General features: G+C 34.8%; 1 protein-coding gene across 4 annotated transcripts in view; it reads right to left on the reverse strand.

Annotated features, from left to right (window-relative positions):
* Positions 1–4,340: 4,340 nt before the first annotated feature.
* The window catches only part of TENT4B (terminal nucleotidyltransferase 4B), a 55,952-nt gene continuing 32,654 nt past the window's right edge, over positions 4,341–27,638 (reverse strand). For 3 of the 4 annotated variants that reach the window (XM_069082530.1, XM_069082531.1, XM_069082529.1), the window contains 9 exons: positions 19,268–19,388; positions 17,458–17,565; positions 15,259–15,387; positions 13,330–13,543; positions 12,244–12,370; positions 12,048–12,151; positions 11,762–11,808; positions 9,366–9,530; positions 4,341–7,111 (listed from right to left, as the gene is read on the reverse strand). In XM_069082530.1, coding sequence (XP_068938631.1) covers positions 6,935–7,111; positions 9,366–9,530; positions 11,762–11,808; positions 12,048–12,151; positions 12,244–12,370; positions 13,330–13,543; positions 15,259–15,387; positions 17,458–17,565; positions 19,268–19,388 — 1,192 coding nt within the window. In that variant the 3' untranslated portion in view covers positions 4,341–6,934. Of the gene's footprint in view, positions 7,112–9,365; positions 9,531–11,761; positions 11,950–12,047; positions 12,152–12,243; positions 12,371–13,329; positions 13,544–15,258; positions 15,388–17,457; positions 17,566–19,267; positions 19,389–27,638 lie in introns of all 4 variants that reach the window. The other variant, XM_069082528.1, reaches the window with a different exon arrangement.

The following is a 27,638-nucleotide window of genomic DNA, read 5'->3' on the forward strand; positions in this document are numbered from 1 at the left end:
TGTGTGTGTGTGTGTGTGTGTGTGTGTGTGTGTGTGTGTGTGTGTGTAAAATTTGCAAAATCTCATAGTTGGAAGGGGCCTCAAAGTTCATCTTAGTCCTGAAAAGGAATCTGGTCTTCCACACCCTTAACAAGTAGCATATTAAAGTTGGCATGTAGTTATACTTGACATTACAAAGTTATGTCTATAAAAACTGGGGATTATTTACTGTTCCTTTCCATTAGGTTGAACAATCAAGGACTGTATCATTCATAACCGCTCATTTGTAACTTATACATGCCATTGTGGAAAAGCATCTTGATCAGCCTCATTTAGCTACTTCTATGTTAAAGGTGTTTTTTTCCCAAACATTCAAATAGTAAATATTGAGTTATCATAATCCCATATTTTAAAGCAGAGATCAAGTTGTATTAGTTCATTAATAACTAATTTGGGGTTATTGGCTATGGTTCTTAGTTACTATTGATTCTGCACAAAAGTGCTGGTAGTTTATTGCATATACAAATTCCAATTTCTGTTGACTTAAACAATGGTGAGAGCAGACTAGTAGTATCCTAAAGCTCTATTTTTTTTAATGCTATAGAGATGTTAACTTATAAATCCCAAGCAAATCATCATAACTTTTCTTCACATAAGTGTAACCATTACAGAATATTGTGATTTGTAGAATAGACAAGAAGAAAATCAGGGGGAAAACAGCTATCAAATCTTATACAAAGATTCATAACAAATGCTTGAAAACAAATGAATGAAAGCACAGAGCCTTTATTGGATCACAGATTATGAATAAGAAAATGGGTGGTACCACTGAGGACAAATTTGCATAGAAATGCAATTTATAAAATTCTCAAGGTAAACAATTTGCATCTTTGAAGAAACTGTAGTTCGCTTTAAAAAGTTTCCAGACAAGATGTGCAATTCTTTCATAATATTCATAATTGCTGCCCAATTAAATGACCTCAGGAAATGTTGAACTTTAGTAAATCATTTGTATTAAATCTCTTGCTGCGTTGGATTCCTCATTGTCTCGCTGCAGTTGTAACTAGATAAAATTTGGAAGCTTTCAGGATGATTCAAACCTCCAACACTTCACAGGAGTCTGCATTTCTTAGAACTGAAGGCAACACTAATCAGAGAAGAAGCAAAAAGTATTGATTAAAATCCAAACTTGCCAAGTGTGTGTGCATTCAATGAAATATTCAACTATAAAAGGATTCTCTGGATGTTCCTTCACCAGTTCTGATACCAGAAGACTGCTTTGAATTTGAACACTTTATTCTTGTACCTCTGGTATTTAACCTCAAATACGGCTAAAGTTATTATGAGGAATGAGTTACTTTGAATTTTATAGCCAATATTCTCAGGGTCAGGAGTACAGGACTAATAATTTTACAGAGCCTCCAAACTTAATGTATGTAAAAATTAGATGAAAAAACAGTTCTAAATTTTAAATCCCAAGGTCAGAAATTAAAGACAAAGTGATTTAAGGCAACTAAGTGAAGAGGGAAACTATGACAAAGCTCTTAAACAAACTGTTACATGGAAACCCCAAAATAAGGTGAACGTAACTTTCAACCTAAAGAATTTGGCATTTAATCAATAAGCTCCCACTCCTTTAAAGGTACTGGACTAAGACTATCATGTTTAAATAGCTCTCCCCAACGGTACCAAAATGCTTACCTGTCTAATTCCTTACTTTCATGTAAGACTCATCCCTGAATGGTAAGAATTTAATAAAATTGCTATCTTCAGAGATATTTTCTCCTAGTGAAATCCTTTCCTCCCATTTTGTGAGAAACTTTGCATTATACTACCACCCCTTATACTTTATTATTTGTAACTACCCAAAAGATTTATATTATGTTTAGGATAAAGGAATAAAGGAAACATGAACATAACTACTCTTTAAAAATTTCATCCAGCCATCTGGTAATGGCCTCCCCCACACCCCCTTATGTCATACCACATGGAAATGAATTCAACAAAAAGTAGCAAAGGCTATGGATCTGCAAGGATTTTATTTGACATTTTAGGTCTTGAGATGAATACAGATACACAGATAATCACTTGAAATAGAAACTTCGACTTGGATACACAAATTAAGAGGACACCTAGTTTTCATACTACCCCCAGTAAAGTATCTGTTTGGGACTCATTCATATAGCTATAACTTCTCTTAGCACATCACAGACAAGCCCATGCTTGCTGAGGCAACCACAGCAAGAAGACCACTCACTGTCACTAACATTTTAGTTCTTCCTATAGCTCTAGGCCAGAGGTATTGGACCATGGGCCATTTTAAGCAATACTAAGGCACGCACTTTAAAGTACAAACCTTAAAAGCCAAAATGCTTTAAAAAGGAGAGCAAGGGAAACAAAATATCAGACATCAATAAAAGAATTTTTAGTATTTGATATTAGGCCATAGGTCTTTTATCCAGACCAGCCAATAAAAATAAGGCTTTCTAGCTTATGACAGTTTTGACCTATACTTGGATCACTCTCTCTGATGGCAGAAGATTTCAATTAATCTGTTGTTTGAGGTTTGAAGGTAAGTTTTGGAAGCTTGTAAAACCTAGCTCAGACAACAGTATTAAAGAGACATTTAATACTACTAATAAGAAAAAAGACATCAAAGAGAAACAAAATTTGTTAACCACGTAAGTAACTTTCACAGTGAAATCTGGCTTGTTCCTTGGTTGTATGTTAAATCAAACAGTATATTACAATTTTAAACACTTATTTTCCACAAAACTTCCATTTCTGTTAGACTGAAGAGTGATCTAAATCTCAAAGTAAAGGTTTATAACCTGAGGAAAAGCAAACACAGTATTTTCAATGAAACACTTATCATACAAATACTTGTTTCAATATTTATGCTACATTATTACTGAAATGTTTCATTAAACTTCACTGACAAAAACTGCAATGCAAAAATTTAATTTGACTTTTTCCTATTCAATTAACCTTGTACCAGTCATTCATAAAATCCTGACTAACAGCGTATTTGTTATATAAAATCAATCAGGAAAACAGTGCTTTCCACACACAGTTTACAAATCTGGTCAATGAGAGGAAATAGCAAGTTTTTCTGGTTGTTGCTTTAGCCATTTATTATTTATCAGTTTGGAAATCTGAAATTATTAGAAGAAAAAGTCTGCCATTAATTTTCTAAAATTTAGTTCTGAAATACCCATATCCCTAGGAACACTCCCTAGTTCATAACTTAATTTCCCCCCCTTATTTGTTATTATCAAAGTGATTAAAAAAACCAATAGCATGCTATAATTGAAGGCAACCATAAATTTCCAACTGTGGATCAAACTTAAAGCAATTAACAGGATATCATCATAAATAACAAAAATTCCAACAAAACTTACAGAAACCTATTAATGATGGTTTCTAAACATTTCAACACAACATCAATAAAATTACCCTGGTCATCCTAATTATAAAGGCTCTTGCAAAGAACAAATCACAGCACTATGGTTCTGCTATTTACAGATCACATTAATTTGATAACCCAAACACTAGTTTATAGGTTAGGGAAGTATAACACTTACCATTAGTGGGACTGGGGGGTGGGTATTGGGGTGGGAGTGGGAAGAAAACCCATTGTGATACAAAACCCCAAAGGAAAGAGACACAAGAAAGTCTTCCTTGCCCATGCTTTGTTCTGATGAGCTGTGAAGACTTAGCTGAGGAAAAGTGGAGCCCAAGCAAATGACAGCCTAAATCTCAGGGGCAATCTCAAAGAGGAGGAGCAAGCACACAGGAAGCAAATCAAAGAGGCACAAACAGACATTCAGCCTGTGGGAGGGTTTAGAGACAGCGAGACATAAAGCCAGCGGGTTTTATAGCTCTAACACTATGACAGAAACCAAATGCAATATATCTCTCCAAAGCAGAACACCTGGTCTCTTCATCCTTTGCAAATATTGACACTTGAACTGATTTTTAAAAAGTGTATAAACAGCCTTTAAGCGATATCAAAATATAATCATCCAGAATCTATATTTATAATTCTTGATGCTTCAGCCCTTCAAAGAACCATTATCTCATTTCTATTAAAATTTTAAAAACAGCTAGACACATATGAAACACAAACACAACCAACAAAAATAAACTTTGACATAAATAGGAATAATTCGTAAATATCCAGTTCTACAATACTGCAAAGGAAAATGTTTCAAAGATGCTGATGAACTACAATATTTAGATGAAACATTTATTTTTTTCAGTCACAAAATCTGCACAAAATATTGAAACTCAAAAGGAATTAGACGGGAGTCAAATACAGAGATGAAATGTACAAGACAAATGAGCAGGCAAACTAAAAGTTCTTGAAAGTATTTTACTTCAGATTGAAAAATGAACAGTTCAACTGTCCTATTTAAATAAAGATTTGCAAGATATACAGTATTTACGAATACAATGCTGGTCATTTGAGGAAATGTAACACACACCTCAATTTTCCTTCATGCTTTTTTTTTTGTCTTTTAGAAAGATACTGTTTACCAAAAAGAAACTTGAGCAGTCCAGGAAAAGCGATTTTTCCAATAAATTTATGAAAACCATAAATTGAGGCAAACCTAAGATTCCCAATGGAATCAAGATTATCTTCCCGCTACCACCACCTTAAAATAATCACATGCTTATTGAAACACTAATACCTGCACCCTAAGAGTACATTTGCTTTTTCAACAATGAGGGTGATTCTTTAAAACACAAAAACAAAACAACAACAACAAAACAAGTCAGTGTGGCCAATGCAACACAGATCTTTGCAAGTTTTATATATCTGAAACAGTTTGCTAATAGCAGCTAATACTGGATTATATAATTTTATAAATAATTTCTCCCTAAGCAGTAAACAAAAGTCTACACATTCACAATCTAAAAAACAAAATAAATACTGTGATTAGGCATAATGTTGTATGACTTGAACTAGCTTCTATAAACAAAAGCTCAACATCTTGCTGATAAAAATTAGCTGATCTGAACAAAATGTGAATCTAAAATTTAAAACATTGTCAAATTAACATCATATTTAAAACTCTTATACTGTTTATACAAGGTAAGTGTTATGAATTTCCATCTTTTGGAACGTATCTTTCCTTTTTGAAGTAAAAGACTAACATATTGAAATATTGATTTCAGTGATGACATTGGTTTTGGTCATATTTTAGCATTATTTTATTTAAAAAGTTGTTGCACTAATAGTGTCCATTACTGTCTGGTTGGTCTGGTACTTTGTATATAAAAGAAAAATTTAAAAGCCTCTACATATGTGTATATATGTATATATATATGTGTGTGTGTGTGTATGTATGTATATACATACACACAACGTAATAGGAATACGTATACATATATATGCATATAAAAGATCCTCATCTCAGGAATGGCTTCATTTAATAGAGCCATACACACTGATGATGAAGGTAGTAGCGCTTTTCCCTTCCAAGGAAGCATTTGCACAAATGCCATTTAACATTCTATTATGTTCAATTTTCCCCAGCTCAGTTTCAAATTCAACATATGGTGAATAACAAAATTTTACATTTCATTTGCACTCAAGGCATTCAACTGACCACAATCTAAATTTACAGTATGATTAAAACAAGCCAATGTTTAAAAAAGTTTTAATTAAAGGTAACAATTCAGTGAAAGGGCAGGATAAAGAATGGGATGACAAGAAGTGTTTGGTCTTAATAAAGCAATACGAAATATGTCCTTTATCAAAGACCATTTAATTTCTAAAGATAAATAATACCAAAAGCATAAAGTGGAGTATAAGAAAATAGTTTTATAAGTATGATTTCATTAAAGCTTAAACAGTTATTCTCTCCCACAGAAGTTTAGCATGAATTTTAAAAAGAATGAGAAAAACAAGTACACGCGAGCACGAAGGTTAAAGAAGCTGGCATGCAAATGTTTGTAGAACTCGAGCTGAGGGTTTTTTTTTCTTTTTACTGCAACAAGAATGGACAACATTCAGGTGGCTTTTTTTTTCCTTTTTAGGAAGAAAAAAAAGACTGCAAAGAAAAACAAAGTAGTGTAATTGCCCATTGCTAAAGACAACAGCACTATAGAAAACAGTTGCGAGTTAATTATCAGAGATGACTATAGTTTTTTCAGTGTTTACACAAAAATACATAGTACACATTTTACAAAATAAAATAAACTTCATTTGCCACCATAAATCTTTTCTTTTCAGAGGAAAAACTTGCAGCAGGTCACAAGTGTTCTATTAATTCATTTCAATGCTGAGGAAAACAAATTCTGAGTTACAGAACTAATCACGTTCCTACATATGGATGTTAAGATGACAATTCAGATTATTTTTCAAACTAATCCTGAGAAAATTCTGTTTACAATTTAAACAGTAATGTTATGTAAAAAGTATTAACAAATCCACTATTACAAATGTCAATTTCCTATAATATGGTCTTCTATATATACACACAATAAAATGGTAAATATATGCAAAAATAATAAAAAAAATCATGCACAAATCACTTTCACCTTTTAAATCTGGTTTTCCCACAAAATACATTTTTTATCCTTCCCCCCTCCTTTTAAACTTTTAGTTTTTGTTTATACCACCCCCTACACACACTGAATACTACCCCTACAATTCAGCATAAAGCTGATGGGATATATATTTATTTTACATTCAAGCTTTTAAATCTTAAAATGACCCTGTTGTATAGCATATGACTTATCAAATGAGCAGCCTTTTTTTTCCTTTTTGTTTTTGTAGTTGTCAGTCTTCATGATCCATTCCGTGGCGAGCTGGGAAAAAAATGCAGTTGCTAATCAACGTCTGAACAGTCTGAAGCTCCTGAATGAATCCCAGGAGTTGCTATCAAACTATCCTGTAGCATGAGATCATTGCACACAGAAGAACAGTCAATCATAAAATTGGTAACTATCTACAAAGGTCTGAAAAGGCTGCGTCCCTCTTGTGTTTCCTCTTTTTGCCATGGTAATACTGATTATTTGATTTGCCTTGATGCTGTTTGTTTGTCATCAAGGTGCCATGGCTTGTTTGAGTTGTACCTTGGAAGCCTTTGCTGGAAGAACGAAATAACCTTGCTGATCCATGCTGCAGAAAGGAGAAAAAAAAAATCATCAATATTATACATTAAAACAGAAAGCTCTAAATATTAATACATGTTTAAATAATAGTAATGATTGTCATCATTATAAAAAAACATTTTAAGAGTCACTAAGTCTTCAGAAAGAGTTAAACCTGACCATAAGATACTATAATAATGATCATTTAATATTACATTAATTTGGTATATTTAAAACTTTAATATCCAACCTTCACTAGAGAAGTACTTCAAGCAAATAACAAATTAATTCAAGGCCTACATACATAGATATGCCTTCTTAATAATGTTCTACTTATGCTAATATTAAAATTCTTCCCTGTGCCACATGCACAACAGCAGAAGAAAACAAATATAGAATTTAAATTATATTGTGTACTCCCTTCATTGTGTGTTGAGTGTGTAAGTGCAGAGCAGGGAAGTGATGGACAATGGAATATGAAATATTGCATACATTTGTCCTGTCAAACAGGGCAAATGTTTTGACTAATTTTGCTGAACTGCTTTTTTCTCCTTTATTTTTTATTTTTTTGCCTTTTGGAGGGCAGTTGGGGTTAAGTAACTTGCCCAAGGTTACACAGCTAGTTTTTTTGTGTGCGTGTTAAGTGTCTGAGGCCGGAGCTGAACTCCCATCCTCCTGACTCCAGGGCTGGTGCTTTACTCACTGAGCCGCCTAGCCGCCCCTCTCCTTTATCTTTTAAACTATAATTATACAAGGAAACCTTCTCTAGTTGGGAGGATGATGAGGAAGGATTTCATTGAGAAATTAATGTTAGATAAAAACAAAAAGCATCAATAAAAACAAAAAGTTAAGAGTTGACTACACTTTAAAAATTTTCTATCATACCTCATTTATCTGACAGTGTCCAAAATTAAGGTGTTTTACACACACACACACACATATTCTCTCTCTCTCTCTTTCTTTTGGAAATTATTCTCCCTATTTCACCTAGTGTAGCACTCAGAGACCCAATCCTACTGCAGATAAGCATCAGAACTTTCACCTGTGCTATTTTTGACCTGGGCTGGTACATCCCTCCTTAGGCAGCCTGCTGACCACTCCCAGCAGTTCACCATATTGGCATCAGACACAGCCTAGTTAGTATCTCAGAACTCCCAAGCTCAGGCAACTTACCAGCCTCATCCTTCCCCAGCAGCAGGGACTACAGGCATATGACACCCAGCCTGGCCAGAGTTCTTTTAAATAATTTTTATGACACTTTCTAAAATATGATTCCCTGTCTTCTATTACAAGATATAGTTTGGGGCTCAGCTAGGTGGCACAGTGAATAGAGCAACGACCCTGAAGTTGGAAGGATCAGAGTTGAAACCTGGCATCAGACACTTGACCCTTAACTAGCTGTGTGAACTTGGGTAAGTCACTTAACCCCAATTACCTTCTTCCCCTCCAAAAAAATAAAGTACAGTTTGAATAATACTCATTTTTTAAATGAATATGGGAAATTAAACATCTTTTATTGTACTGTAATGTAATACAGTGATACCTTTAGATGTTGAAAAAAGCACTTCTGTGCTTTTACTTCTTGTGTCTAACTTTATAGTTTATTTCCTTTGTCAGCTGTTATTTCTTACTGACAGTCTCTCCTTGTTGTTATGTTACTGTATATAGAAAACAATTTTTTTTTAAATTTTGATTCACTATTCATAAACACACAGAATTTTTAGATAACTAAAAGACATGACAACTGCATAGCTATGGCTTTTAACAAGTCAAAGGTAATATTAATCAACCACTCTTGGCTAACAATAGTTTGTTCGACTCAGCTCAGCCCTCAAATAGCCCTTCATATCAACAACACATAAAACTCCAAAGTATCCAAGAGGTTATATTATATATGAATATAATATATTAATTATTAATATAATATATTATATATTAAACAATGCTATAGAACCATGCAGAAAATGCTTATGGTAATTAGCATTGCTCTGAAACATTATGTTAGCCTTTCTATAGAAATGAATGCCCTTAGTAAGGTACTAGATATAATATAAATTGTGTTGACTTGAAAAGAGCTCTGTCATCAGGGGAGTCTTATTGGATACCCATTCTACTATGGAATTTTTTATATTGACAAAACAAATCTATTCCCTGACTAATAATTTTCTATAAATAGGCTATAATTTAAATTAATTCATACTTTTCATGTTTAACATTAAAATATTCCTCCAAAATATTCTGTATTAAAGATGAATAATGATTAGAATAGAAATTTCACACACCTGAGATTTGTTAGTGCTATTGGCTGAATTAGGAGCTTGGTTGTTTTGTATTTTGCCTCCTGACTGGGAGGATTCCAAAGATACTTCTTGTGATCCCACTCTGTTCACAGTAGACTGACGACAAATCAGCTGCTTAGATGTTTTGCATGGCGTTGCATCAGAATCCTTAACACAAATCACACACTGATCAGAATAGGCAATAGTTAAAACGTTCGTTATATTAAGAGGAAATAAAATAATTACCTCAACAACAAATGTCCTTTTGACTAAATTAATTCTTTTAGAAGTTAAAGAGATTTTAAAAATTCCTAGAACTGATAAGGTTTTTTTTTAAAAAAGAACTTAATTTTTGTCTCTACATTTAACTACTAGTTAACTACTAGTAACTAGTAACCAATTTAGGGTACTTGTAAGTAGCTAAAAGGGCTCCTATTCATTATCAAACATGATTTAACCCTATTCAATACTTAGTTTCAGTTGCTTCCCCTCAAGTGGAGCTTCAAAAGTCAGTATTTTCATTTACAGTAACAACAGTATGTTGTTTACTGGACGAAAAATTAGGATGACAGGATCACAGATTTAAAGCTAGAAGAAACTGTAGAGGCTTAATCTAATCTAATACAGCCTCCTCATTTAACATTGGAAAACTAAAGTTTATCAAGGCTAAGTGACTCATATATGGTCACAGGGTTAGTATCAGAAGCAGGATTTAAATCCAGTATTCTTAACTCAAAGTACAGTCACTATACCATGCTGCCTGCCTCTCAGAAAACTTGAGTTCTGGGGCAGCTAGGTGGCACAGTGAATATAGCACCGGCCCTGGAGTCAGGAGGACCTAAGTTCAAATCCAGCCTCAGACACTTAACACAAAAACTAGCCATGTGACCTTGGGCAAGTCACTTAACCCAATTGCCTGCCAAAAAGCAAAAAAAAAAAAAGAATAAGAGAACCTGAGTTCTAGTTCTGGCTCTCTCACTGACAATCTGTATGACTTAAGACAAGTTTCTTCTCTTTGGACCTACCTTTATTATATATAAAATGAGGAGGCTGAACTAGATAATTACTAAGGATCCTTAAATGATTAAAGATTTTCAGCTGATGCCCAAACATCTATAAAACTATGCATACCCTTTGACCCAGCAATACCTCTATTCCAAAGAGATCAAAGAAAAAGGAAAGGGACCTATATGTACAAAAATATTAGTATCAGCTCATTTTGTGGTGGCAAAGAATTGGAAATTGAGGGGATGTCCATCAACTAGAGAATGGCTAAACAAGTTGTGGTATATGATTTTAATGGAATACTATTGTGCTATAAGAAATGGTGAGCAGGATGCTTTCTGAAAAACCTGGAAAGACTTACATGAACTGATACAAAATGAAGTGAGAAGAACACTATATACCATAACTGCAAAATTGTATGATGATCAACTGTAAATGACTTAGCTATTCTCAGCAATACAAAGATTGAAGACAATTCTGAAGAACTTATGATGAAAAATGCTCTCTACCTCCAAAAAAAGAATTGATGGAGTCTGAATGCTGATCAAAGCATTATTATTTTTTACTTTCTTTTTCTCATGGTTTTTTTGGTCTGTGTTTTCTTTCACAACATGACTAATATGGAAATACATTTTGCATGATACATATATAACCTATATCAAATCACTTATCTTCTCAATGAGGGTGAAGGGGAGGTGACAGGAAAGAGAATTTTTAAAAATGAATGTTAAAAATCTTCATAATTAGAAAAAAAATTTTTTAAAGGAAAAAAAATGTCAGTTATCCAAACCTATTAGTGTAAATTTCAATGTGTATGGGCCCCATATTACTGTCTCAGCATATTCACCTGTTTTCTGTGCAGTTCAGTTCTATTCTTTTTTCCCTTCCTATCTTTCCTTTAATCCCTATACTCTCACCCCTACTGGCAGTCAGGTTACATAATCCCTAATTTTTCTGTTTCATGGCTGCTCTACTTTTCCTCAAAAGCATCTCTGACTTCACCCTGAGACGTCTGTTTCATAGAATTTCAGAGGGAACAGAAAACATGCTAATGGATCTTGATTATGCAGATTTATATGTACATAAACTGTATCACTTTCTGACTTGCTCATTTTTTAATCAATGGAAATTTCATTCATTTTGCTTTACTTAGTAGTAGTATTTTTATATCTTATTAACTGGTAAAAGTTTATATTTCACTTAAATGAGTTCAAACTTAATGGTCCTAAAGAAAACTATTAAACAAATGGAACACCAATAACTAATCAACAAAGTAATTTAATAAATACCTAGATATTATTCAGTAATCAAACGATGAATTAACTTTAAATTTTCAGATACAGTTCAACAGGAGAACTTCTAATTCCAAAATAGATTTATTTTTAAATACTTACAACATCACTAGAACTGGACTGCGTGGCAGAAGAGGAAGACACTGGACCTGATGAAGAGTTTGAAGAGTGTTTACTAAGAGATTCCGAAGTTTTACTTCTACATTTTCCCAGGGATTCATTCTCTTCAGATAGATTATTGTTACACTTATCTAACTGCTGATTATCTACTATCAAGGTAACACCGTTTCCTGAAAGAGTGGTAAGAAATTGGAAAACGTTTCTTCCCATAAATATGCACAATGTATAAGAGTCCATGTAAGATGAAATAAATACAGAAAAATCTTACCATTGCATGAAGGTTCAGGTCTATTCTGTAAGCCCCACTGCTTTGATATCCAATCTCTATAGGTAGCCACTTCATCTGTCACTCTAATTATTCTACCTAATATGCTGCAAATGTTTAAAAAAGAAAAACATATTAGAGTATAAAAACACAGAACTCATGACTTAATTTGATCCACTGATTTTAATCAAACTTTTACCTTTCTGTTTCATTGTTGGGATAGTACTTCGCTATTGGTGATACTGCATGACTCAAAACAACATATGCATAATCAAAAGCCTGTTTCACTTGCATGGCACCATATGAACTCCTTCCAACATCATTACCTTAAAAATAAATGCATACATAAATGAATTAAAGTTTACCATTTACTTGATTTGAAATTATAAAATATGAAATTACATTTCATCTTACAGTACATAAGCCAGTTCTAGAACCTCATACAAAATTTTGGCTACCTCCTTTTAGAAATGATTCCATACCAAATCTCTGAAAACATCAATCACATATCCAGTACTTATTTTTAAGGCATCTTCAGATGACTTAAAGGTAGCTTTGCCAAAAAAGATTATATCATATGTAAAAATACAAACACAAGCCAAAAGGAGCTAAGCCATAGCTTCCCTCAAAGTTCTAACACAGTTAGAATTCCTAATTTCTTCTCCATTTTCCAAAGGGTAAAAGAACAGAACTAAATCAGAAATGGAAATTTCTACAGGTATATAACTTTAATATAATTCTAGATGATTAGTGAAGTTTCCTAAACTTATATCTACCTCTTTTAAACTTTACTAGCGAGGAGTACTCCTCCTCCCTCATTGTCACAATGTCTAAGAAAGAAATACTGTAAACTTTTCAAACGATGACCAACATAAAAATTGGATATAAACAACTGTAACACTGAGAGAACAAAACTATATCCTTTAATCCATTAATCACAGATTAATTCAGTTATATATCTGCAATTCTCATTGCCATTAACTCTCTTTAAACTAATTATACACTAAAGGAATAATATCAAGGTCCTAAGTGAAATCTTGTTAGATGCAATAGAAGACATATACAGTTCAGAAAAAAAGGTTACCAAATGTACCACACACATATACATCACATAATGAATGCTTCTTCTTTTTGACTGACAAAGGGGAATATAGGATCTTCTCCAAACTCATATGGAAGTTATTCTCTTGGTCTGCTTCAAAAGGTAAACTACTTCAAGTTGCAATAAAATGACTGGACAACCCACTTGCTATGGATTCCCATAGATCTAACCTAACTTTAATACCTGGCTGTAAGGGGTCTTCAATATACAGCATTGATGGCCGGTAGCCATCCAACATATTTTTCTGCACTTCATCTTTGGCCACATATGAACCACCATCCTTTATCCGGATGCCAGTCTTGAGATAATTGAAGTGACGTCCATACAACTCAAAAAATTCTATTAAGAGAACACCATAGTTGGTATTGGGTATGCAAGCATCTTCCCTGGGATGCAGCTGGACAGAGGGGAAAAAAGAATAAATTTTACTGATTCTTACTTGGAGTCTAAGAAACAAGAAATACTACCTCTATTTATGGAATTTTAAAAGAATATTTATTAAGTACAACAAAATACTGTATTAGGAGTTAAAGAAGATACAAAAATTATATCTAAGATACAGTCTCATATCCTCATAAAGAACCCTGTCCTCATAGAGTTTATAGTCTAATGGGAGTATAACATATACACCCAGATATAATAATAAACCATCATACCGTGTTTCCCCGATAATAGGACATTGTCTTATTAATTTTTTTGGAAAGAAAAACACCAGAGGGCTTATTTTCAGAGGAGGGCTTATGTTGTCCTGACTCAGCTCTCCTCCGCAGCACTGCTCTCAATGGCGCCAGCAAGCAAATCACTGGGGAAGAACAGGATGACGCGCTCACTGCTGCAGCTCTGACTGGATGCAGCTCGGAGCATGGTGTGCATTTCACGGGGGGGGGGGGGAACGGTGCATACAGAGGGTATCGTAATGTAGCGTGTAGCGCAGGGGATCACCTTCACTACAGTAGCAATCTCAATAGGGCTTATTTTAGAGGAATCTTACACAGTAGGGGGAGGGCTTATTTTCGGGATAGGTCTTATTATCGGGGAAACACGGTAAGTACACAATAAAAACGTAGAACAAAATGCTATGTGAAATCAGAGGATGACACTGTTTGTTACTAACAAGGGGGATCAGAGAATTCTTCACATAAGAGATGCTATTAAATTTGGGCTTTAAAAGCAAAGAGGAAGGAAGATGCAAGATATTTCAGAAACTGCATAAGCAGAGGCATGGAGAAATAAGTTTACAAGCCATATTCTACAGGCTGAGTCCGTCCAATCTGGGTTGAGACTCAAAACCCAAGAAGCATTAAGATAATTTGAATTTGACAGAATCTCTAAACGGAGTCCATACATTAACTACAAAGACAACATTGTACACTAAGGTTACCCTAAGCACTGCAGTAACCAGAGGTGTCATATTGCAGGAGTGGAGATTTAGCTGCTGCATGTTATGGCAGCCATGAGGGCTAGGGACTTACTCTAAAAGAACTGGAACCATAAATACTGGAAAGTCAGGTTACAACAGAACATCACTGGTATGAAGTTGTCATGCACTGGTGGTGTGACTAGAAACATTAATTAATTTAATAGGAACATTAAAATATACATATATTTTAGGACCATATTAGTTCACATCCTAAATACAAGAAAATTTTTCCAGTACTTATTCTTATTGGCTGGAGTGTCCTAGCTCAAATACCTAAGTCTTATATAATTAGAAAGAGTTGTCTATTACTTTGTGGCCAGAATATGCTCCAATACTAGTAAAAAACTATGTAACCATTAAAAAAGAGCCTAAATTTTATGGAGACTCATATAATTGGCATGTACATATTACTAAATTTATAAAAATCAGACCATATTTATGAGTGGCAAAATGGTCCAATGAAAATAATCAAATACATAAAAATTTATATAGGACTAAAAATAGAAAACTTATAAGAGAATCTTTCTTCTAAATACTACCTGGTACCTATGATTTATTAAAATATGTTTATATTTTAATGTTCCTTTTAAAGATAGTCTTATGCCATTTGAAGTGGTTTAACAATAGAGATAAAATGTAAGTATGTATGAAATTATAATGTATATTGATACAATGTGGTCCATATCACTCACCTGAAGAAAACTGACTGCCATTAAAAAGAGACTATAAGAACCAATTCCACCTGTGAACACTTCATTAAGGTCTCTCTGTAATAAGAACTGTTTCAATACTAAAACCAGGTAAGGTAATACAGGATATTTCTGAAAAAAAGAAACAATTATATTTTGATTAATTCCTATTAAAAACCTTAACTCTAGGAATGACCAAAGAATAAAGCAGGCTCAATCATTCAAATAATTAACTGTAAGAGTGCCTACTGTAGAAATGCACTGTGTTCAGCACTACCCACGACAAAATTTGGTGAAATGATTTATGCAAAGAATTTTACTTTACATCTTTAAATAAAGCTAGTTATAGCCAAGATTTTCTCTTTAGCCATAATTTTAAAAGATGGAGATATTTCAGTATACATTATAGAGAACCACAAGTTAAGTGCTTTCTATTTGGTGACTCTTATTTGATAACATCACTACTTGATGATATACTTTTAGTAAAGCATAAACAACACAAGAAGAGTAAATTTCCAAGCATTCTAAAACACTGAAATGGGAGAGTTTCAAGGATTTGCTTCACTTAGGTTACAGTCAATCACACAATCCCAAATGCAAAGAGGCAATTTTTAAAATTATGATATATTAAAACTTTAAAATAATCCTGCTGTGTACTCAACAGGCAAATGTAGATTTTAGCCACCCTGAATTGCAAAAACAAGTGTAGAAACATAAAAGATAAACAGATTTTTTTTTTGAAAAAGGAACTGTTAAAGGCTAATGAAGAAAAGCCCAAAGGTCTAACTTAAATGTCATGAAGTATATACATAAAACACACAAAGTCTAAGAGAGGAGGAAACTGACAAATTCTTCTCAAAAAAAAAAAAACAAACAAAGAAGAAAAATGGGCTCAAGACTATTACAAGAAAAAAAAAAGGCTGAAATATATGAATAAATTTGTCTTACGGCTTGGGAATTTAATTCTGGAAGAGGTTAACAGATAAGAAAGAACATGGAATTTGGTGTGACAAGACCTGGGTTCCAGTCTGACATTTAGTGTCTTCATTTGTAAAATAAAAAGACCAAATATACCCAATAAAGACATTCCTTTGTAAATTATTAAATATATAATAAATGGATACTATCCAAAAGGAATGGTATAAGCATCTACCTCCCAAAAGGTTAGGGAATAGAGCACATAATTCCTTTGAGGCCCTTTCCAACTCATTTTCCACATCAAGAGAGAATCAAGGTGGAGCAATTAATTGGTCACTTATACATTCATTTAACAAATATTGATTTAAGCAGTTATTATTTGGCAAAGATGAAATGCAAAGGAAAAACAAAAGTCTCTGCCCTTGAGGAACATTTGTCTATTCCTCAGGGAGCATCAATTTATACAAAAGTAAATATAAAATATAAACAAAATAAACGTAAGTTAATTTTAGTGGAAAGATAACATTGTCTGGGGAAAGGGACTGTCACAGAAAGTCTCCAAGGATGAACAACTTGTGCAGAAACACAGGATATAGGAGATGGAATATCTTATAAGAGGAACAAGCAAGGACCTGAGTTCAAATCCCTTTGCAAAATATGTAAAGGGTATAAGGAGAAGTAATGTGAAATCAGTTTATAAAGATAAGGTGAAAATAAATTGTTTAGGGCTTTTGTCATAGAAGTAATAGGGAGTGAGGGTGGCTAGGTGGCGCAGTGAGTAAAGCGCTGGCCCCGGAGTCAGGAGGACCCGAGTTCAGTTCCAGCCTCAGACACTTAACATCCACACACACAAAAAAATAGCTGTGTAACCTTGGGCAAGTTACTTAACCCCAAATGCCCTCCAAAAGGCCAAAAAAAAAAAGTAATAGGGAGCTAATGAAGCTTCTTGAGCAGGGGAATGGCATGATCAGACCTGTGGAGCCATATAAAAGGACTGACGAGAGAAGGAAGATGTTGGAGTTTAATGCAACTGTTTAGGACTTAAACGTCAAAGAAAAAAAAACTACTCTGGAGAATAAACTATGAAACTAGGACAGTTTGGCAGCAAGATCCACTTGAATTAACAGTTTCAGCATTTAACATAAATAGGTAACAAAATTATTTCCAATGAATACCATAATGGAATCCTTTTGAAAATTACATTTTTGATACATCTTTTACCATAAGCTACACTCAAATCAAAAGTAATTTTCTGAATACATATTCCCAATAATATTCTCTAACCTTGGTAAAATCTTTGATAAGTTGGGCGGCTTTTACTCCGTTCTGTACATTAAAGCTGATATCAACTTTTACTTCAGTGAAAGAATCTGTTAACTTAATAATGGGTACCTGGAGAGACAAAAAAGTGTAATTAAATAGTTGAACTTGTAGTGGAGGAGAAAAACAGGAGGACAGAGTTAAAGGTTAGAATACTGAACACATGGACAAAATTTCTAGTTAAAAGCTATCTTATTTCATAGTTTACAGATTATAGATACTAGGTATTTAGCCCAAGTAATACTTTTTCCTCAAACTTATGTTTCCATCCTTTGCTAGTCAGTCAATAAACACTTATTAAGAACCTACTACCGTGTTTCCCCGATAATAAGACCTATCCCGAAAATAAGCCCTCCCCTTACTGTATAAGATTCCTCTAAAATAAGCCCTCTGGTGTTTTTCTGTCCAAAAAAATTAATAAGACAGTGTCTTATTATTGGGGAAACACGGTATGTGCCAGGCACCATGATAAACACCAAGGACACAAAAAGAGGCAAAAGACAGTGCCCTTGCCCTCGTGGAGCTTTCAATCCAATGAGGGAGACAGCAAACAAATATGGACAAATCAGCTATATACAGGATAAATAGGAAGTAAATTATAATTAGAAGAGTTGGGAAAGGCTTCCTGTAGAACATGGGATTTAAATCCTTGTAGCAATTCATCCTTTAAAACACGGATACATGATAGGAACCTTTGTCAAAATTCCCATCTTGAGATCATTATGTTTCTAATTAATTATCAAATATTTTTGTGTGTCTACTATGGGCAAGGAACTTTTTATTTTTCATATTACTGAGATGATTTCTGTAAGAAAATACGTTGGACATTTTCACTGGAATCAGAAGCTTCACATTGAAGTCATTTTAAAAAGCCCATTTCTACTACTTGGGAAACTAAATATTATATCAAAGTAACAACTTAAAAGACAACCTAGAATAAGAGGTCTATGAAAATAAATGAAAATTTCCATAAGGAAACATGGAAAGAGATGAAAAAAAAAAACGAGAACAAGAGCTTATTTCCAAATATTAGACAGTTTAAAGATTCCCACAAAGTGGAAACAGATTTTCTTTTTTATCCCATCAGCTACACAATATTTAGGGCAGAGAAATTTGTCTAGAGCAATTTAACTAATCTCCCCCAAAAGAAAAATTACAAGTGTCTTACTTTAAGAAAAGCCAACTTTCTAATGGAGATAATTTATCATTATATTTATTACAGAATCATCAAAATTTCATGTGAGGTTTTTAAGTATTATCATTTCTGGTATATTTACAATACAATTTGGTTTACAAAACTTCAATTTATACACAACTTTTCAAAAACAATGTTAAATACATTAGTTTAGGGGCAGTTAGGTGGCACAGTGAATAGAGTACCGGCCCTGGAATCAGGAGGACCTGAGTTCAAATCCAGCCTCAGACAGTTAACACTTACTAGCCATGTGACCTTGGACAAGTCACTTAACCCCAACTGCCCTGCCTTTCCCCTCCAAAAAGCGTAAAAAAAAAATACAATAGTTATATACTAGCATCTTGAACTAATGTGAGCAATTCTCAAAAGTTTTGGTCTCAAGAACCTTTTATGTACCTAAAAATTACTGAGGACTTCAAAGGGCTATTAATAGCTAATAACGACAGACATTTTTGTATTTACTATTCACTTTAGTATTGCTATGGGAATTGTTGCCACAAGGGCCTATGCTCTGAGGACCAGGGGTGCTCTCAAGCCTCAAAGGGTCCAGAGAAATAGAGTCATCAAGGGAGGACTTACAGTTGCTTTGTCGAGTACTTTCACAGAATCCTCATCTGCAACCTTATGTTTTCGAAGAGCCTCTTCTAGGGTCCACAGGGGTAAATTCTCCCATTTGCCAAATACCACAAGATCAATGTCACTAAATAAGTGAGATAAAAATGTTGATGAAAAAAATTTGTTTTAATTCACATTCAAGCATTCAGACTACAAATTATCCCAATTTAAATTTAAACAATTTAAAATTCCAGGAAGAAACAGAAAACTCATAAAACTCTACCCAAAATTAAGTCCAGTCAGCTACTTGGTAAGAACCAGGTTCTTTGTTTTTAGACACTGTAAGTTGAGTTTAATGCTTTTTTCTTAAAATCATTTTTACAGAAATTGAGACTAACTGGAATATTCTTTAAAAAATTAAAACAGGAAGGGACAATAATATTTGGTCTTCAAAAAGCCTTGTCCCATAAATTTCCTTTTTAAGTTAGTTTCACAATGATTCTCACTTAGCTTTTACACACACACACAAATATTAGTAAAGGTACAATTTTGCAGAACACATTATACGCTACCACAGGAGGAAAAAAAACAAGTAAAAAGAAAAGTAAGCTGGAGTGGCCTTGTATTTCACTCTTTACCCTTTAGGGGTAAAAAAGGTAGTGTCAGGAAGGAGAATTGGAGGGACTGAGCAGCGTGTCTTCTACTCCCTCTTTTCCAGGTCCTGTAGCAGCAAGTACTCCCACCTCAAAGCAACAATCCTGACTAACACCTTTATGCTAACAGCCTATGAATTGGTGAGGTCTTTGTTTAGGAGATTGCAGATATAAATCAGGGTCTTGGGAAAACTATCTCATCAAAGAAACAAGAATCAAGGAAACTCATGGAGGCCTGGGACAGCTTCCTTTTGCTCTTTAGATTCCCATGCCTAACAAAGTGCTTTGGACACTTAATAAAGGATGGTGAAATTGAAGACAAATCGTGATCCCTTGGGAGAGTAAAGGTTTTAAGGCACAAGAGCAAGGAATCCTCAAATTCTAGAAATAAAAGCTGTTACTAGGGCTCTAGTAACAAACAAGATCACTTATCCCAAAGAATATTTAGCTCTGCAGTGTAAGCAAGACTATTGTATTAAAATCCCACCAGCTTCTCAGCAAATCTATTAATTATTATTTTTGTGAATTTTATAGAAAGTTACTCATTTGAGTACTTTCTAGTTGGTATGCTAGTTGCTAAAAATTAATGCCATTTACAATGTTTTCATTCTCTTTTTATTCAAAATTTTCTTATACAATAATCACCTCCGTTTTTAAAAAGATAATGAAATTATTTTCTACTTTACTATAATTTAACTCAATCTGACCAATACTTATTAAACATCTACCATGAGCAATGGACTATGATGTAATCTAAGACACAAGCTAAAAGATGAATGTGAAATATTTCCTTCTCCATGTAAATTCAACAAACATTTACCATGCACCTTACTCTATATTAGACATTATACTAAACATTGGGAATAGAATTCAAAGGCAAAAAAAACAAACAAAACCCAAGTCTCTTCACTTAAGAAGCTAACATTCTACTAGAGGATTCAACATGAATACAGACAGGAAAACAAAAACTAATTAAAGAAGAAAACATTAACAACTGAGGCAGGTGGTCAGGCAAGACTTCACAGAGGCACTGCCACCTTCATTAATCCTCATAGACATCTGAGAAGTGAAGATGAGGAAAGTTGAATTCATAGCATGGAGGCATTTGAGCAAATACAAGGGAAACAGATAATCTGGGTGGAATGTTAACTACATAAAGGTAAATATATATGACATATAACCAAAAAGGTAGATTAGAACCATATAACAAAAAGCCTTCTATGCTGGGGTAAGGAATTTGTATGTTATTTAAGAGGCAATAGGGAGTAACTTACTACCTTAGAGCACATAAGTGAAATGGTAGAACACATGCTATTATTATGGCTGCAGTTTTGAAGAAAATAAAAGCCAGTAGGCCAATAAAGAGATTTTAAGATGAGTGATAATAAGGGCCTGAAGTAAAGTGGTTAAGTGTCAGGAAAGGGAGAGATTCAAAAGATGTCATGAAGGTAGAACTGACAATACTGAATTGACTGAATGTAGAGGGTCACAGAAGCATAGATTTAGGGGTGAAAAGGAGGTTAAAGTCAACTAAGTCCTCCTCCCTCATTTCAGCATGAGAAAAAACTGGGGCTCAGAAGAACTGCGTGACTAACCCAAGGTCACACAGTCAAGTTATCCAGCACCCTCCTATCCACTACGCATTGGAGATGAAAGATAAGGAAAGTTCAAATGATCCCAAGGTTATGAACCTGAGAGACTGAAAGGATGACAGTGTTCTGTCAACATATATGAGGACATTTGGAGGAGGAAAGTTTTAGGAGAAAGTTAAGTTTCCACTGTGTACATGCCGAGCTTGAGATTCCTATAGAACAATGAAGTGAAAATGTCAAGTTTAAGTTTAATTTCTTCACAAAGGAGGCAGTTGTTATGGTTCACATCCAAAAGGAAAAGAGTTAAAGGAAGAGTTAAACTGAATAAGAAAGGTATCATAGTTATGTGGAGGGATTTGAACTTTTGAAGGCCTGAAATTTAATGTGAAAAGCAGAAGTCTTAGAGAATTTAAGGAAAAGTTGAAGGAGCACAACATGGGCTGAAGAAGAAGGGCTCAAAGTGAAAGAGAAATCAATGATAAAGTAAGCTAAGTTTTTAAAAAGGAAAGTAAGATAAAGCAAAAACAAATAGGTAAAACACATTAAAGTAGTGAGAAAGGAAGGTATCTGTCAAGCTGTTGAAATAACGACATGGATCTTCGGTATGGTTGTCAAGTTAAGAAGTAAAAATATTGAGGCTTAATAAGGTGATTAGGAGATGAGCAGTGAAAATAAGACAGTTTATAAAATAAGGCTGAGGATCTCACAGTATGGAAAGAATTGCATTTTGGAGTAATTTGTACTGAGTAAAAACTTTATATTCCTGCCCCAGACAAGAGACTGTTATGTATGTTAATAGAACAGCCTAGTCATTCTCCTAGGAGAGAAGGTTGAATGGGGGCTTAAAACCTTACCACTCTCTAGATCATCAAAAGCAAAAGAGTGCTTCTAAATAAATACATACATACATAGATGGGTAGATGAATGAATTATAAAGGTTTCATTTCTAATATAGTTAATGATTCAAAATTTATAAGAAAAGAGCCGTTCCCCAATGGATGAATGGTCAAAAGATATGAACAGGTAGTTCTCAAAGGAAGACTCTTAAACTATCAATAATCTTATGAAAAAATGTTCCAAATCATGAATAATTAGAAAACTACAACTTAAAGCAACTCTGAAGTTCCACTCATCAGATTAGCAGAGTTAAAGAAAAAGAAAAATGACAAATGGTGGGGGGGCTATGGGAAAACAGGCACATTGATGCACCACTAGAATTTCAAACTGGTCCAGCTATTCTAGAAGGTAATTTGTAATTATGTCCAAAATATCATTAGACTATATGTATACCCTTTGATGAAAGCAGTATCACTAGTAGGAACCTCCAAAGAGATTAAAAAAAAAAAAAAAGAGAAAAAGGAACCACATGTACAACCAAAATTTATAGCACCTCTTTTTTGTAGAGGCAAAGAACTAGAAACTAAAGTGGTACCTATCATTTGGGGAACAGTTAAACAAATTATAGTATATGAATGTAATGGAATAAGTACTATATGCAAGAAATGGCAAAAGGGACAGGTTAAGAGATACTGGAGAAGAACTACTGTATGAACTGATGCACAGTCAAGTGAGCAGAACCAGAACAATTTATATATTATTATATAGATATTTATATATTATATATAACATATATATATATATATAAAATAATGGCAATACACTGTAAAAACAAACTTACAGACTTGAGAACTCCAATCAAATGCAATGACCAAGCAGCATTCCAGAGAACCAATGATGAAGAATGCTTCTCACTTCCTATCAGAGATGAGATGAACTCAAGATACAGAATAAGACATATTGGACATGGCCAATGCAGGAATTTGTTTTGCTTGACTCAGCTTGACCAAGGTTCTGTTTTTATTTTTCTTTTCAAAAATGCAGGAACAGGACGGAGCCAAGATGGCAGCACAGGAGCAGGAAAACTCCATGAGCTCTCCCCATAACCACCTCAAATACCTATAAAATATGACTCTAAACAAACTTTAGAGCTACAGAACCCACAAAGGGACAGAGAGAAACAAATGTCCCACTGAAGGCAGCCCGACAGGCCTACAGGAAGGGTCCATCACAGCCTGCTGGGAGCCAAGTTCAGCCCCAAATGAGCCTGTGGTTTTATCCTCAGGGTGGCCCCAAACAGCAGCAACTGGAGCAGACTCTGGGAGAGTAGATCACCAGCAGTTGTGGCAGTTTCCAGAATTATCAATGCATAAATGCCAAAGACAAAGTAAAAGGTCACTATGGAACTCTCCTGGAATTGGGGGAGGAAGAAGCACAGTCCAAACCCTGCCCCCAGGGTGAGTGGTAGCGGAGGCACGGCCGTTGTGCAGCCACCTCCATGTAGCTGCTTCAACGTTCCTGGCGTGCAGATCATAGGGGGACCAAGTGACCATTCAGAGGGTAATGGCTCTTCCTCTGACCTGCTTGGATCTGGATCACTGTCTAGGGTGGAGGTCCTGGGGTGTGTGACCAGGTGCCAGCACTTGTAGGAGCTGCAGAGAGGGCACCCAACTAATGGCTCCGGCAGCTGCGAAAACCCCAGTGATTTGGGACAAAAGCTCTCCTCTCTGGAAGCAGAGTTCTACTGTGGCAAAAAGCTCAAAAGTCAAGTAATTGAGTGGCAACATGAGCAAGCAAAGGAAGCAAAGCAAGCACAGAAATCAAACCTTAGATTCCTTTTTGGGGGTCAAAAAGGATCAAAGCATAGAACAGGAGGAAGACAACAAAGTCAGAACTCCTGCACCAAAAGCTTCCAAGAAAAATATGAATTGGTTACAGGCCATGGAGGAGCTTGAGAAGGATTTTGAAAAGCAAATAACAGAAGTGAAGGAAAAACTGGGAAGAGAAATGAGAATGATTCAAGAAAATCATGAAAAGCAAGTCAACAACCTGACTGAAGAAAATAACACCTTAAAAAATAGACTATTTTGCCAACTCAAGTGGCAGAAGAGGCTCAAAAAGCCAATGAGGAGAAGAATGCCTTAAAAAGCCAAATTTGCCAGATAGAAAAAGAATCTCAGAAGCTCAGAGGAGAATCATTACTTCAGAATTAGATTGGAGCAAATGGAAGCTAGAGACTTTATGAGAAATCAAGATAATATTAAGCAGATCCAAACAAATGAAAGAATAGAAGGCAATGTGAAAAACCTCATTGGAAAAACCACTGACCTGGAAAATAGATCCAGGAGAGATAATTTTAAAATTATTGGACTACCTGAAAGCCATGATCAAAAAAAGAACCTAGAAATCGTCCTTCAAGAAATTCTCAAGGAAAATTTCCCTGATATTTTAGAACAAGGGGGCAAAATAGAAAGTGAAAGAATTCACCGATCACCTCTTGAAAAAGATGCCAAAAAGAAAACTCCTAGGAATATTATGGCCAGGTTCTAGAGTTCCCAGATCAAGGAGAAAATATTACAAGCAGTCAGGAAGAAACAATTTGAATACCGTGGAAACACAATCAGGATAACACAAGACCTAGCAGCTTCTACATTAAGGGATCAAAGGGCTTGGAATATGATATTCCAGAGGTCAAAGGAGCTGGGATTAAAACCAAGAATCACCTACCCAGCAAAACTAAGTATAATGTTTCAGGGGATAATATGGTCATGCAACGAAATAGAGAACTTTTAAGCATTCTTGATGAAAAAACCAGAGCTGAATATAAAATTTGACAGTCAAATACTGTCAATCCGGCCTCAGACACTTAACACAAAAAATAGCCGTGTGACCTTGGGCAAGTCACTTAACCCCAATTGCCCTCCAAGCAAAAAAAAATTATAAGTAAGAAAAGCATGAAAAGGTAAACAGGGAAAAGAAATCGTAAGGAACTTATCAAAGTTGAACTATTTACATGCCTACATGGAAAAACGATAATTATAATTTATGAAACTTTTCTCAGTATGAGGATAATTGAAGGAAATATAAATGTGTATATGTATATATGTATACATACATATATGTCTATATAAGAGGGTATATGGGCATATGAATACATATGTGAGTATGTGTATATATGTGTACAGGTATACACAGAGGGCACAGGAACAATTGAATAGGAAGGGATGATATTTAAAAGGTGAAATTAAGAGGTGAGAGAGGAATATAATGAGAGGAAATGGGGAGAGACAGAATGGGGCAAATTATCTCCTACAGAAGAGGCAAGGGATAACTGTTACAATGGAGGGGAAGAACAGGAAGGCAAAAGGAAATGGGTCAACCTTACTCTCATTGAATTTGGCTTAAGGAGGGAATGGCATACACACTAAATTGGGTATCTTGCCCTACAGGAGAATAGGAGGGAAGGAGATGAGAGGGGGGATGATGGAAGGGAGGGCAGGCTAGGGGAGAGAGTAGTTAGAAGCACACACTTTTGAAAAGGGACAGGGTCAAAGTAGAGAATAGAACAAGTTGGGGGTGGGATAGGAGGGAGGGAAATATAGTCAGTCTTTCACAATATATCCACTATGGAAATGTTTTGCAGAACTACACATGTACAATGTATATTGAACTGCTTATCTTCCCAGTAAGGGTGGGTGATGAGGGAGGAAGGGAAAGAATCTGGAATTCAAAGTTTTCAAATCAAATGTTTAAAAAAAAAATTTTTTTTTTACATGCAACTGGGAAATAAGATATACAGGCACTGGGGTATCGGGATCCATCTTGCCCTACCAGAAAGTCAGAGGGGGAATGGGGGAGGATATAGGAGAGAGTAGACTGGGAGAGGGGGTATTCAGTGGGATCACTGTTTTGGAGTGGTGGGTAGGGGAAAGAGGGGAAGAAAATTTGTAACTCAAAATCTTATGGAAATGAATGATATAAACTAAAAATAAACATACAATTAAAAAAATTAAAATGCAGGGACAGAGAAAGAGGTGGAAGAAGGCAAAAATGAATGCTTATAAATTTTAAAATGGGGCCACTAGGTGACACAGTGAATAGCGTGTCAGGCCTGAATTCAGTCAGGAAGACTAATCTTCCTGAACTCAAATCAGGCCTCAGATACTTACTAGCTGTGTGATCCTGGGTAAGACATTTAATCCTGTTTGCCTCAGTTCATCTGAGAAATGAACTAGAGAAGGAAATGACAAACCACTCCAGTATCTTTCCCAAGAAAGCCCCAAATGGGGTCACAAAGAGTCAGACATGACTGAAACGACTGGAACGACAAAATTTTTAAAAGTATAATAAAATAAAGGTTACATTTTTTTCAAAGGTCACTATATACTTGTAGCTAAAAGTAATTTTGAGATTCCTCCTAGAACCAGATGCTGTGAGGAAGAAGCAGCAGCTCTGTTCCAAGGAATATGATGGGAATCTACAGGTTTTGTCTGGTGGGAAATCATCCATTAAGTATCAGAAGAAAAGAATAGTGGTGGTTGCTGCTCCTGAATGCTAAAGCAGCAATTTGATAAGGTCTGGCATCCTCAGGGTGTGTATGAAAAATATAAAAGAGAATCTGCTAAGATTTGTCCAAATGGATGACTATATATCCATTTCTAGTGGTTCATATGAGCACAATGAAACTGCTAAAAGAAACATAGAAAACAGTGCCAAAGATTAGAAAATCTTAGGCAAGAATCTGAAGACTATAGGAGCAAAGGCAGAATTTTTAATCAACAGTACCCACTGAAAATTAAGAATGCAAACTAGAAAAAATTATTTGGTAAGTGAACAGCTGACTAAAAAGATGGTAAATGAGAATAAGATTTGTATTGGTGGTCCAAGCTTAAAATTAGGAATGAAAGACTACTGGCCCATGATGAAGTATACAGAAAACCAAGGAAAAGATGGACTTGTCTAGTGTCCTGTAAATCTAATCAAAAGGGCTTTAGATGGAAAAGGTTGGGTTAGGAATAGGAGGTGGGAAGAACTCCCTTTTCACCAAACTAGATAATAGAAAGTACCTACAAAATAAGAAGAAGAGCATTTGAGATAGCAGAAGATCACAAAAGTCAGATCCAAAATATAAGGCCTCAAAAGTCTATATGCAAAAATGCATAACCATTGAGGCAACAGGTAAAGTAAACCAGTGGTCCTAATAAATATAAACAGGCAAATTTGATCCCATAAGTATCACTAAGGCTTAGAATAAGACCCATGCCTAGAATACGGTTCTGGATTCAGTCTCAGTTGCCTTTCTTTTTTTTCTTT

Source organism: Petaurus breviceps, unplaced genomic scaffold (genome assembly GCF_028583685.1).
Source record: "Petaurus breviceps papuanus isolate PSGF00001 unplaced genomic scaffold, PetGlider_PUasm1.0 171, whole genome shotgun sequence".
Taxonomy (NCBI): Eukaryota; Metazoa; Chordata; class Mammalia; order Diprotodontia; family Petauridae; genus Petaurus; species Petaurus breviceps.